Below are 12,248 nucleotides of genomic sequence, written 5' to 3'. Positions count from 1 at the left end.
GGCTGAAGACTTAGAAAAATTGAAGGAATTGATCCCGCCTGTGCTCTTTACATCAGAATGAATTCTAGATGAAGATTAAATATAGAAAATGAAACCACAAAAGTACTATTACAAAATGGAGCTGTATTGTTTTTATAATGTTGGTATAAAGAAAACTTTAAATAGCATGACAGATAAAAATTTATGTAGTTAAAATTTATCTTCTTATAACAAAAATCATAAAGTCAAAATAGAAAAAAGAACATTCCCTGCATCATAGGATAGCTATGCCCCAAAATGCCTTTTAGTCAATAGGATGAATAATCCTTTAGAGAAATGGACAGAGTATGTATAGTAAACTTATGAAAGAAGTACATCTGGGGAAGATAGAAGGGATACCTTATTAACAAACAATCATTTCAATTTGCTGCCTCCTTTACATTCTGTAGAAAATTTCACTTTGAATACAATAATTTTTAATGTTTATAAATTCTATTGTAGGGTTTGAATAAAACCTTTATTAGGTTTTCAAGTCATCTAACAAGATTGGATTGTCTCCACTAGCAGGACTTTTTTTCCTTTTCAAATATGTCAAATTTTGATTTCCTAATAAAAATAGATTTTATTTATTAGATATTCATGGTGAAATAATTGTATGTATCATATGTAAAGGGGGAACTATTTAAGAATAATTTGGGCTCATGTTATATTTTCTTAGAGAAATAGCAGGAGAAAGTTTTGCGTATTAACTTTGTTCTTTTTCTTTATTATTTTTGTAGAATCCAGCATTCGAACATTCACTCCATTTTATTTTCTGGTGGAGCCAGTGGATACACTCTCAGTTAGAGGCTCTTCTGTTATATTAAACTGTTCAGCATATTCTGAGCCTTCTCCAAAAATTGAATGGAAAAAAGATGGAACTTTTTTAAACTTAGTATCTGATGATCGACGCCAGCTTCTCTCAGATGGGTCTTTGTTTATCAGCAGCGTGGTGCATTCCAAACACAATAAACCTGATGAAGGTTATTATCAATGTGTGGCCACTGTTGACAGTCTTGGGACTATTGTCAGCAGAACAGCCAAGCTCACAATAGCAGGTAAGTCTTGTTAAGTAATTTATTTGTATTTTCAAATTTTTATAAAGGGTTAATCTTGATAAAAGCAGTATTATCCTACAGTTTTCATTCACCTGGTAACAGCAGATATACTCATTTAACAGGTATCAATTGAGCATGTGCTATGTGTGTAGGATTATACTAGGACCTGCTCAGTGCTGTAGGGAATAAACTACAGCACTTTTCCACATTCTGATGATTTAGATTGCTTAAAGGTGCTATCAGAGGTACCGAGCCAATTCTTTTTATCTTTTTAATTTGGAAATAACAAAAGTTGTGTAAAGAATTGAGTCATTTTGATTGTAAACTTTTATCCTACCCATCATAACCATTTAGCATGATTTTTGTACTTAGAGTATTGCTGGAGTTGTCTTGGTTCTTTATGCTTTAACCAAGGAAACAACATTTAATTAAAAATCTCTAGAAGATATATATGTAGAATATATAAATGTATGTAAAGGTAAAGAGCAAAAAGTTGTGAAGAGAGAAACATTCGCTCCCTTTTAGAGCATTCCTATTGGAAGAATATTAGAAAGCATAAGAAAAATTGAAAATCTAGGTGACTAGGAGCTATGGTTCCTAAATAAGTCACACTGTTTATAGTAGACATTGTAGTCCTCAGATCTTTGTTTCTGCATTTGAAACCAGATGGAGTAAGTTTTTGTTAAGGATCACATTATACAAAATTTGTATTATCTTTAAGTCTTGAATTTATACTCACCTAGTGAAATGCTAACATGAGAAAAAAAATGTGGCTGAGACAGTAGTTTCCCATCTCATTCCCACTCCAGGGCCATGGCTCCTCATGTCCTGCTCACTCTAGGGTGTATTTGCTCATACATTCAGAGTATGATGGCTCTTTTTCTCTTTAGAGCCAGATACTCAAAGTTGAATTTGAGTGTGATGTACAGCCACTTTAATTATTTCATAATCACAGATTGAAGATGGAAAAATAAAAGAATCAGATCTTATGACAGTTTTCTTTTTCTTTCTTTCTTCCTTCCTTTCTTTCTCCCTCCCCTCTTTCTTTTCTTTCCTTCTTTTTAAAATCTTTTTGTCAGGCTTTCTCCAACATGTTGATAAACAAGTTAGTATTATGACAGATTGCCCCTATAATGTCACTTAGTTCCTGTTGATCATTCATGTTGTAAACTGGGCTTTTAATCTTGACTCCTCCCTCTCAGCTATCCCCCACAACTCATCACCAAGTCCAGTGACTTCTGCTTCTTAATTTCTTTGTCTTGATCTGCATGCTCCTTCCGAGTCTACTCCTTGTCATCCCTCACCACAGCCTTGTAACTATCTGCTGCCACATTTTTTCCCTCCTCCACCCAGTCTCCACTTTGTGGTCAGAGCACTCTTTCTCACCATTCACTGACTCTTCAGTAAACAACATCAAGTTAATGTCTGAAACTCTTTAATCAAACTCTTGAGTCCGTTCATGGGCTGGCCTTCACTTCTCCAGCCTCATTTCCTAACACTCTACCCTGCTCTGTCCCTGTCCCCTACCATCATCCTCACCCTCACCACATTTTAAGGTCTGGCAGTACTGAATGTTTTTAGTTCCCTTTTATCCTCTGTTTCTGGTCTTTACTTATGGCTTCCTCACTACCTATTAATCCTGTCCTCCACCTTTTCCTTTTTTTCTTCTTTGATTCATTTTTTCCATTCTTCCTTTAAGCTTTCGTATTCTTGAGGAAATGTTTTTTTGACTTAATATGTAAGTAAACACACAGTTTGAATACAAAAGCAAAATTCTTTGGCTGTAGACAAGATTCTGTAGGAGAGTTGTTTAATCTGCTCTTGGTCTGGGTATCAGGAGGGAATAATATCTAAGCCAAGAGAAAAATAGAAGTTCTTTTTAATAGTTGCATACTATCCATTGTACATATATATATATAGTGATTTATCTAAAGATTCCCTTTGTGGTGAATAGTTAATGGATAAAAATTGATGTTATAGACAATACTATAGTGAACAAACTTTTGCAAATCTTTATTTATATAGAATAGACTACTAGAATTAGTATTCTGCTAGTTGCCAGATTGTAGGGTATACACCTATGTGTGTTATCTAGATAGCACTGAACTTTTTGGAAGCTCCTCAGAATATTAACCATAGAATTAGCATATGACTGAGCAGTTCTGCTCTTAGATATCTGCCCAAGAGAAACAAAAAGGTATGTCCACACAACAATTGCTATGTGAATAATTCATAGCAGCATTATTTGTAATAGCCAGAAAGTGGAAACAGCCTACATGTCTATCAAGTGGATGAATGGATAACCACAATGTAGTATATTCATACATGGAATATTATTCATCAATAAAGAGGAATGAAGTCCTGATATATATTGCAATACAGAAAAGCATTAAAAACATAAGTGAAATAAGTCAGTCGCAAAAGACCACATATCATGCGAAATGTCCAGAATAGGCAAATAAATAGAGCCAGAAAGTAGACTGGTGGTTTTCTAGGGCTGGAGATGGTGAGGATGGTGGGGGGGTGGTATTGATGGTTTTTTAGGGCATGAGGTGGGGAAGGAGGTGGGTACAGGGAATGGGGAAAGACTGCAAGTGAGTACAAGGTTACTTTGGGGGATGAATTAAAATTAGATTGCAGTGATGCTTGTACAATTCTGCATATACTAAAGATGGTTGAATTGTACAATTTAAATGATAAACTTTATGGTATAGAAAATGTAACTCAATAAAACTTTTTAATGCTGCCAGATTGCCATTCTAAAAGGCTGTTGGTTAGAGGTCTTTGCAAGTAATAGAAACTAACTCTGGCCAAGTCAAACAAAAAGGGGAATTTTTGAAAGCACACCGAGTAGATAGCTCATAGAATTAAATGAGAAGTCTTTTTCTCTGGGAGGTCTCATATCTCCACAGCAAAAAATTTTCTTTTACTGCCTGGGCTGTACCCTGGCTGTGGATGTTTTTTTGTGCAAAGGTAGGATAACTGGGTAGTCTAAATACAGATACCATTAATCCTTTCTTGTCAACCCCATGTCTCGTTCCCACTCTCTCTCATCTGCATTCTCCAGAGGCAGCAGGACAAACTGCCCTCCTCCTACTTATGAGCACAGGAAGCTGCAGCATTTTCTGCCTCAATATGTCAGTTACTAGTTCTTCCATCTGCTTTTCTTATCCAGAAACTTTTTTGAAATCTTTTGTCTGCCAACTCCCCATATGTTGTTGTGGATTTATATTTTAAAAAATGATTCATTTTCATAAGCCCACAGGAGGTAGAATATTTTGACTTTTCAAAAATAGAACTGGTTCTTGGTTTTATTTGATTCCTTTTTATCCTACTTTATTAGTTTCTTTATTTTTATTGATTCTTTTAATTTTCTGATTTCTGAAAAGTAGATCTTAGGTTAATTTCATCTTCTTTCCTTCAAAAATCCCCTTGATCCTACTATGAAAAAAAATATCCTTGAAATAAAAAAATAAGAAAAAATTTGTAGCAGGGCTGGACAACTTGTAAAGGCATCATTTGCATATGGATTTATTGACTGTCATAGAACTAGAAAACGTGGAATTAAGTTTCTCACAATTTAATGTTTGTTAGTCTTTATTATTTATTTATTTATTTATTTATTTGGTCATTTTAAGGCCACATCTATGGCATATGGAGGTTCCCAGGCTAGGAGTTGAATCAGAGCTGTAGCCGCTGGCCTAGGCCACAGCCATGGCAATGTGGGATCCACGCCTCATCTACAAACTACACCACAGCTCCAGCAATGCTGGATCCTTAACCCACTGACCAAGGCCAGGGATTGAACCTCTGTCCTTATGGATACTAGTCGGATTTGTTTCCATTGAGCCACAACGGAAACTTCTGTTAGTCTTTTAAGAAACATTCTGTTGCATTCTGAGTATGTTAGAATCACTTTTTAGATATTATTGTTAGTAATAGTAATAGTATTTGTTGTGCCAATAATTATTCTATATATGAGTTATTTATGTTAAATATTTCCCCTTTTTAACCCTTTAAGTCCTGTTATTCTCATTTTACTGATGGAGAAGCTCAGGCTTAGAGCTTAAATAACTTGTCAGTGTTACACATCCATGAAGTGGTGAAGTTGGGATTCAAAATCAGATTATGTGACTCCAGAACTCATGCTCTTAACCATTACATTCTGTGGTATCCACGGAATATATATGACTGCATTTTTTGGTTAATATTTTATTTCGAAATAATTTCAAATTTGTGAAATTGTTGCAAGAATTAAACCAAGAAATCTCATATATTCTTCACTTAGATTACCTGATTGTTAGCATTTTACCACCTTATCATCTAATGTGCACATACCCAAATAAAAATCTTTTGAACCAGGAGTTCCCGTCGTGGCTTAGCAGAAATGAATCTGACTAGCATCCATGAGGATGCAGGTTCAATCCCTGGCCTCTCTCAGTGGGTTAAGGATCCAGCGTTGACATGAGCTATGGTGTAGGTTGCAGACAACAGCTTGGGTCTGGCATGGCTATAGTGTAGGCCGGCAGCTATAGCTCCAATTCAACCCCTAGCCTAGGAACCTCCATTTGCCATGGGTGCGGCCCTAAAAAGACAAGACAAAAAAAAAAAAAAATTGGTGGGAGCCATTAAGAGTAAATTGCAGATATTGCCTCTACCTAAATGCTTCTGTGTGTATTTCCAAAAAGCAAGGACTTTTTAAGTAAATATCCATCAATATAAGGAAATTGACCTTAAAATACTACCATTTAATCCATGGATACAATTCAGATTTCACTGGTTGTCTCAATAATGCCCTTAGTTGTAAAAAACAAAAGTAGAAACCTTGCCCATCATCTCCCTTCCTTTCTTGTCCAGGTTTACAAGTTTTACTTAGTAGTTCTCTATTTAGATTCTTACTGCCTTAAACCATTTTTTCAGTTTATCCTTGTCTCATTTTGTAATTTCCAGTTTTCCTCTATGAATAGATTCAGGTTTTGCATTTTGGGGAAGAATATCACAGAAGTGATGCTATATTCTTTTTAGTGCATTGGATCAGAAAGTATGTGATGTTTTGTTCCATTACTGGTAATGTTAACTTTTCGTACTTGGTTAAGATGGTCTGTGGTATGTTTCTCCACCTTTTTTTTTTTTTTTTTTTCGTCTTTTTGCCTTTTCTAGGGCCGCCCCCGTGGCCTATGGAGGTTCCCAGGCTAGGGGTCGGATCAGAGCTGTAGCCACCAGCCTACACCACAGATCACCACACCAGATCCTTAACCCACTGAGCGAGGCCAGGGATCGAACCCACAACCTCTTGGTTCCTAGTTGGATTCGTTAACCACTGAGCCATGACAGAAACTCCATCCACTTTAAAGTTAATAAATATTTTGTACTTTCATTAATTAGTAGTCAGTATTTGGGGAAGAGATCTTACTTTACTTACTTACTTGATCTGTCTCCCTGTATGTAGCCAATTTCCTGAGCCATGGACCTTACTCTTGACCTTGATTCAATTATATATGTGGCCACACAGGCTGACTCGCTCCTGGTTCCCATGACAGCATCTTAAAAGTAATATTTAACTATATATATTTTTTCCTTTATTGTCCAGGTCTTCCAAGATTTTCCAGTCAACCGGAACCTTCTTCAGTTTATGCTGGGAACAGTGCAATCCTGAATTGTGAAGTTAATGCAGATTTGGTCCCATTTGTGAGGTGGGAACAGAACAGACAACCTCTTCTTCTAGATGATAGAGTTATCAAACTTCCAAGTGGAACGTTGGTTATCAGCAATGCAACTGAAGGAGATGAGGGCCTTTATCGCTGCATAGTTGAAGGTGGTGGCCCACCAAAATACAGTGATGAAGCTGAATTAAAAGTTCTTCCAGGTATTAATTTATTATTAGGATAGATGGTTTTGTGTTTATTAATGGATAAAAATTGTTGTTAGAATCTTTTAGAATAAAGACTGTAAAATATGTAGTGTGACATAATAATGTCAGCCTAAGGAATTTCAGTTTCTTATAGGGAGAGAAAAAGAGAATACACACCAGAAAGATCCACTCTTTACCAAGCAATAAGTATATTCAATATCTATGGCATTCTTCTTGGCCAAAGAAACATTAGCTCTGTGTCTTTTGTCAAACCTCTATCTTCTGCTATCTCCCAATAATAGCATACTTTTCATAGTTGTCTTATCTTCTTTTAATAGGGTAGTTTTTTATAATTAAGCCTTTTTACTTGTAAGAATCAGAGATTCACTCAGGCTAGTTGATATAAGGGATGGGCATAGTGGTAGCTCTTGAGACACTGGTGAGCAAGAGTTCTTGGATCTTTATATTGTTCCCCCATTTTAGTTGTAAACTCTGCCCTACTTTCTGTTTTTCCTTCTCTTTGTGGGTTCGCACTCTTGCTGCCCAGTCTGGCTTCTTCATAATCTGTTTTGTGTATATTTTCTTAGTTCTGTAACTTGTGCTTTCTCATAACTTTCACTTGTAGCTCATCATAGTCTCTAGCCTCTTGACGTTACATGACCTTTCAGATGCTATTCTCACTGCTAGATGCCTGATTCTTTCCATGTTTCTTATTTCAAATCTAAGTTTATGACTATAATTGGACCAGTCTTACATTGTTTGGACAGTATTTTGTTTTGTTTGCTTTTTAGGGCTGCACCATTGGCACATGGAGGTTCCCAGGCTAGGGGTCCAATCGGAGCTACAACTGCCAGCCTATGCCACAGCCACAGCAACATCAGATCCAAGCTGCGCCTGCAACCTACACTACAGCTCACGGCAACACCACATCCTTAACTCACTGAGCAAGGCAGGGATCAAACCTGCAACCTCATGGTTCCTAGTCGGATTTGTTTTCACTGTGCCTCGATGGGAACTCCATGGACAGTTTTTATATGACTACTTTGTAGGCTTGTTTTTAGCCTATGGCTTGGCTTGCAAAGGGAGGCCAATGTCATGAGCTCCCGCTCTTGAGAGTGTTCCTCATGGACCTTGAACTGTTTTTTTTCAATATGATTTCTTTCTTCGTCATTCTCATTCTTACCCTCATCATTTCTATCCCAGTGTGTTCTCAGCTCAGCAGCTACAGTTAGATGTTTATTGGGTCATGTCACATCTTTGCTCAAAACCTCCTAACAGTTTCCCATCTCAGAGTAAATTTTAGTCTTTGGCGTGTAAGATTTCATATAGTCTTAATGCCACCTCCCTCCCACATCTCTCTCTTTCCATCCCATACCTTCTCTCCCTTTCTCTGTGATTGTTGCCACCTTATGTTTCAGGAATACTCCAAACATGCTCTTGCTTTAGGGCCTTCCTACTTGTTGCTTTCTCTGCCTAGAATCCTCTTTCCTCAGATAATTCTGCCTGATTCACTCTCTTACCTGTTTGCTTAGATATTTTTATCAGTGAAGCCTTCCTTTACTGTTTAAAACAGCAGTCTTCCATTTCTGCCCCAGTACGTTCTCCTTCTCCCTTCATTTTACTTCAGAACATACCACCATCTGATGTACTTTATCTTTTATTTGTTATCTCTCTCCCCCTACTAGTATGTAAGCTCAGTGAGGGCAGGGAATTTTGTCTGCTGCCAAGAATCATAACTGGCACATAGAAGCCAATAAATACTTGTTAAGGTATGTTTGTTTCAATCAAAATTTGATTAATTCTAGCTAAGTAGTTTAAAGTAAAAAAAAAAAAAAAAAGAAAATGTATAGCAATGCTGGGCAGCCTATTTCCTGACTTGCTTTTACATGGCAAAGGTCATATTTCATGGCAGGGGTCATATTTTTTTCTCTAAATCTGGGATAGCAGTCGAGCAAATCCTCAAAACCAGATTTAAGTAAATAAGATTCCCCATGTCAAAGAATGAGTCACCATGAAATATCTAAAACAAAAACCAAGTACTGAATGTTTTATTTACTTAAGGAAGAACTAGGCTTGTGGAACATTGTTGTCTTGAATAATGTAAACTCCTAACCTCCTATAGAACTTTTGGGAAGACTTTGTTTTGGGTGTGTTGGTTAAAAGGTCGGCATGGTTGATGTCAGTAATAGAAGCATGTTCTGTGGTTGGTTACAGAGATGAAGAGCAGTTTACCCTGAGAATCAAGTGATTTCACCACCACATGGTTGACTTTTAAAGACTGAGGTTACTCATTGATTGGTTTTCAAAGGCTTGTTCACTGAAGTGAGTTGTAATGACCTACTAGGCCGTGTTTACTTGTTGCCATGGCTACAGAACTGTCATCAGTTGGTTACACAAGTTTAAAGCCAGCTCTGGTAGTTGTTACTGTGGCTATAGAATATCTTTTCCTAAGAGTATGGGACAGAGATCACATTTCTTTGTCTGAGAACAATCTTTTTTTTCCCTCAAAACCTAACTCTAGAAATATGACCCCATCAAGTAGAGAATCCTATCTTCTACCCTAGGAGTATGGCCTTCTCATATTCCCATAAGAGGGCAACTCTATAAAGTAAACACGCATATAGTGGTAGCCTGATAGTTGCACCATTATAAAAATCAAAGGATTGACAGTCTAAGTGAGCAAGTTAAAGAGAAGTTCACAGATTTTAAGAAGTAACACGTAGGTATAGGGAAGGAAAGGAGACCTTACAATATCCCTGTGAGTAGGGAGGATGCTGCTAAGAGTCCTGAGCTTGCTCAGTCTTTTCTCTATCTGTGCTACCTGTGAAGCATTTACTTTATGCTGTCGTTTATTATTTATTTATTTTTGGCTGCTTCTGCAACATGTAGAAATTCCTGGGCCTGGAATTGAACCTAATCCACCTTGGTGATAATGCTGAATATTCAACTGCTAGGCCTCCAGGGAATTCCTGTGCTATCTCTTAAAGGGGACTCATGTTAAATCTTACTCAGGTGACCAGTAAGGACCTTGAAGGCAGGAGCTATAACTTAAACCTTTTTAAGGCCCCCAGAGAGTATAGCACAAAGTTTTGCACATGGAAATTGTTAAGCAGTGTTTGCTAATTTAAATGAAATTTTCTTGTTACTTTTGCTTAAAATATTTTGTTGTATAAAGCCAAGCAGCCTGAATAGGAATGTGCCATTCCTCCTCATTTAGACTGGTAAAGTACTTTCTTTTCTTAATCGTTGTCCTTTTTTTTTTTTAGATCCTGAGGTTGTACCAAACTTGGTATTTTTGAAACAACCTTCTTCCTTAGTCAGAGTCATTGGTCAGAGTGCAGTATTGCCATGTGTTGCTTCAGGACTTCCTACTCCAACCATTAGATGGATGAAAAATGAGGAGGCACTTGACGTGGAAAGGTAACATTGTCTGCCTAAAAGCTTTTTTCAGCCTTAGCTTGAGATTTGGTCTAATCTTATTTGGGACTATTGATTAATTTAACAATGATTATTTATTTTATTTTTATTTAAACACATCATAATGCTCATTTATCATCCTTGAAATGTTTGTATGCTGTATATGAGGAGGATGTTTAAAGAAAAAATGCTTTTTTCTTTAAAAAAAGAATCCATTTGTTCTTTCTGGGTTTGTTGTATACGTAGTTTAAGGCCTCAGGACTTGCTTCCCTAAGTTGTTACAAGTTTCCAATCCTGACTAACAGACACTTCTTACTCACTGTCATATGCATTTTGTTGATAGTAGTTTTATCCTTCACTCAAACATTAACAGAAAATGTATTCATCATTCTTTTGTTTTTGCTTTTAAAATCATACCAGCCTCCTTCTATGATGACAAATTTTTCATCTCTGCAAAAGCCTTTTCTGTTGACATCAACTGCCTGGTCATCCCTCCTAATCCCTTTTATTATTTCCTTATATAGTGGATACTTACCTCAGTTATATTCTGCTAAGAGAAACAGGGTGGTAGTGGCGGTAGTTAGATCTGTTTTATTTCCAAAACAAAGCCATCTTGTGCATTGTAGGATGTTTAATAACATCTCCAGCCTCTGCCAATGAGATGTAATAGCACGCCCAAGCTGTGACAACCAGAAATGTTTCTAAATATTGCCCAATGTCCCTTGAGGGACAAATTTGTCCCCAGTTGAGGACCACTGCTCTAGAGCAGTGCTGTCCAATGGAAATATGATGCAAGCTATGTGTGTAATGAAAATTTTTCTGGTACACATACACTACTAAGTATAATAATATTTTTATGACATATTGGTTAAAGTGAATTGTAGTTCTCCTGAAACAGTAAAGTTTGTGTTTAGTGCTGCTTCAGCTTTCACATTTAAATAAAAATTAAATTTAAAAAAATCGGTTTCTCAGTCATTCCAGCCACATTCTAACTGTCAGTATCCATATGTGACTACTGGCTGTTGATTTGGATAGAATAGGCCTAGAGCTTCCTAGTTGAGTAATTCAAAGTAAGCAGGTAATCTTATTCTGTGCAGTTCAGTAAACAGGACATGGAAAGGGATATCCTCTGGTTAGCTTGGAGATCCACCTTTGGTGATCATTGGGGATGATAGATACCATCGGATTGTTCCTCAAAAGTTCCGTTAGTGAAACCGACAGTATCATCTTCAGTATCACCTGATTTCTCTCTCAACCCCATCCAGTCATCACCTTCTACCTGTGTTTTACTTCCTTTTTTCCCCAGTCCTTTTCCCAGACAAATATTACGCAAAGAATTTCTAAGTCTTCAAAGGAATTTTTTAAACATTTACACTAACTGAAACATAGGAAACCTTAAAATAGAGGATAAAAATGTCAAGCTCTTAGAGTAGAAATTTTAATTGGCTACATGTTAGAACAAAGTATCAAGAATGGAAAAGGTGAGATAGGTTACTTTTAAAACTTTTATATTTTATTTCATAGAAGGACATTCTAAAGTTAAATAATGGTATAGGAGATGATTTCTAATATAAGAAATAGGAGTTCCTGTCATGGCTCAGTGGAAACAAATCTGACTAGTATTCATGAGGACGCAGGTTCAACCTCTGGCCTCATTCAGTGGGTTAAGGATCCAGCTTTGCCCTGAGCTGTGGTGTAGGTCACAGATGCTGCTTGGATCCCATGTTGCTGTGCCTGTGGCATAGGCTGGTGGCTACAGCTCTGATTAGACCCTAGCCTGGGAACCTCCATATGCCAAGGGTGCAGTCCTAAAAAGACAAAAAAAAAAAAAAAAAAAAAAGAGAGAGAGAGAGAGAAATAAAAATGAGAATTTCTGTATTTCTGATTTGTTTATTCAATAATTA

The 12,248-nt window shown here is 36.8% G+C and overlaps 1 protein-coding gene across 17 annotated transcripts in view; it reads left to right on the top strand.

Moving 5' to 3' along the window:
• NEO1 (neogenin 1) overlaps positions 1 to 12,248 on the top strand; it is a 234,909-nt gene that overhangs the window by 74,251 nt on the left and 148,410 nt on the right. For all 17 annotated transcript variants that reach the window (XM_021099093.1, XM_021099097.1, XM_021099089.1 and 14 more), the window contains exons 2-4: positions 759 to 1,076; positions 6,667 to 6,942; positions 10,194 to 10,347. In XM_021099093.1, coding sequence (XP_020954752.1) covers positions 759 to 1,076; positions 6,667 to 6,942; positions 10,194 to 10,347 — 748 coding nt within the window. The remainder of the gene's footprint in view (positions 1 to 758; positions 1,077 to 6,666; positions 6,943 to 10,193; positions 10,348 to 12,248) is intronic.

The sequence above is a fragment of the Sus scrofa genome, chromosome 7, assembly GCF_000003025.6.
Source record: "Sus scrofa isolate TJ Tabasco breed Duroc chromosome 7, Sscrofa11.1, whole genome shotgun sequence".
NCBI classification, from domain to species: domain Eukaryota; kingdom Metazoa; phylum Chordata; class Mammalia; order Artiodactyla; family Suidae; genus Sus; species Sus scrofa.
The sequence above is the reverse complement of the archived record's forward strand: the minus strand, read 5'-3'. Positions and strand labels throughout refer to the sequence as shown.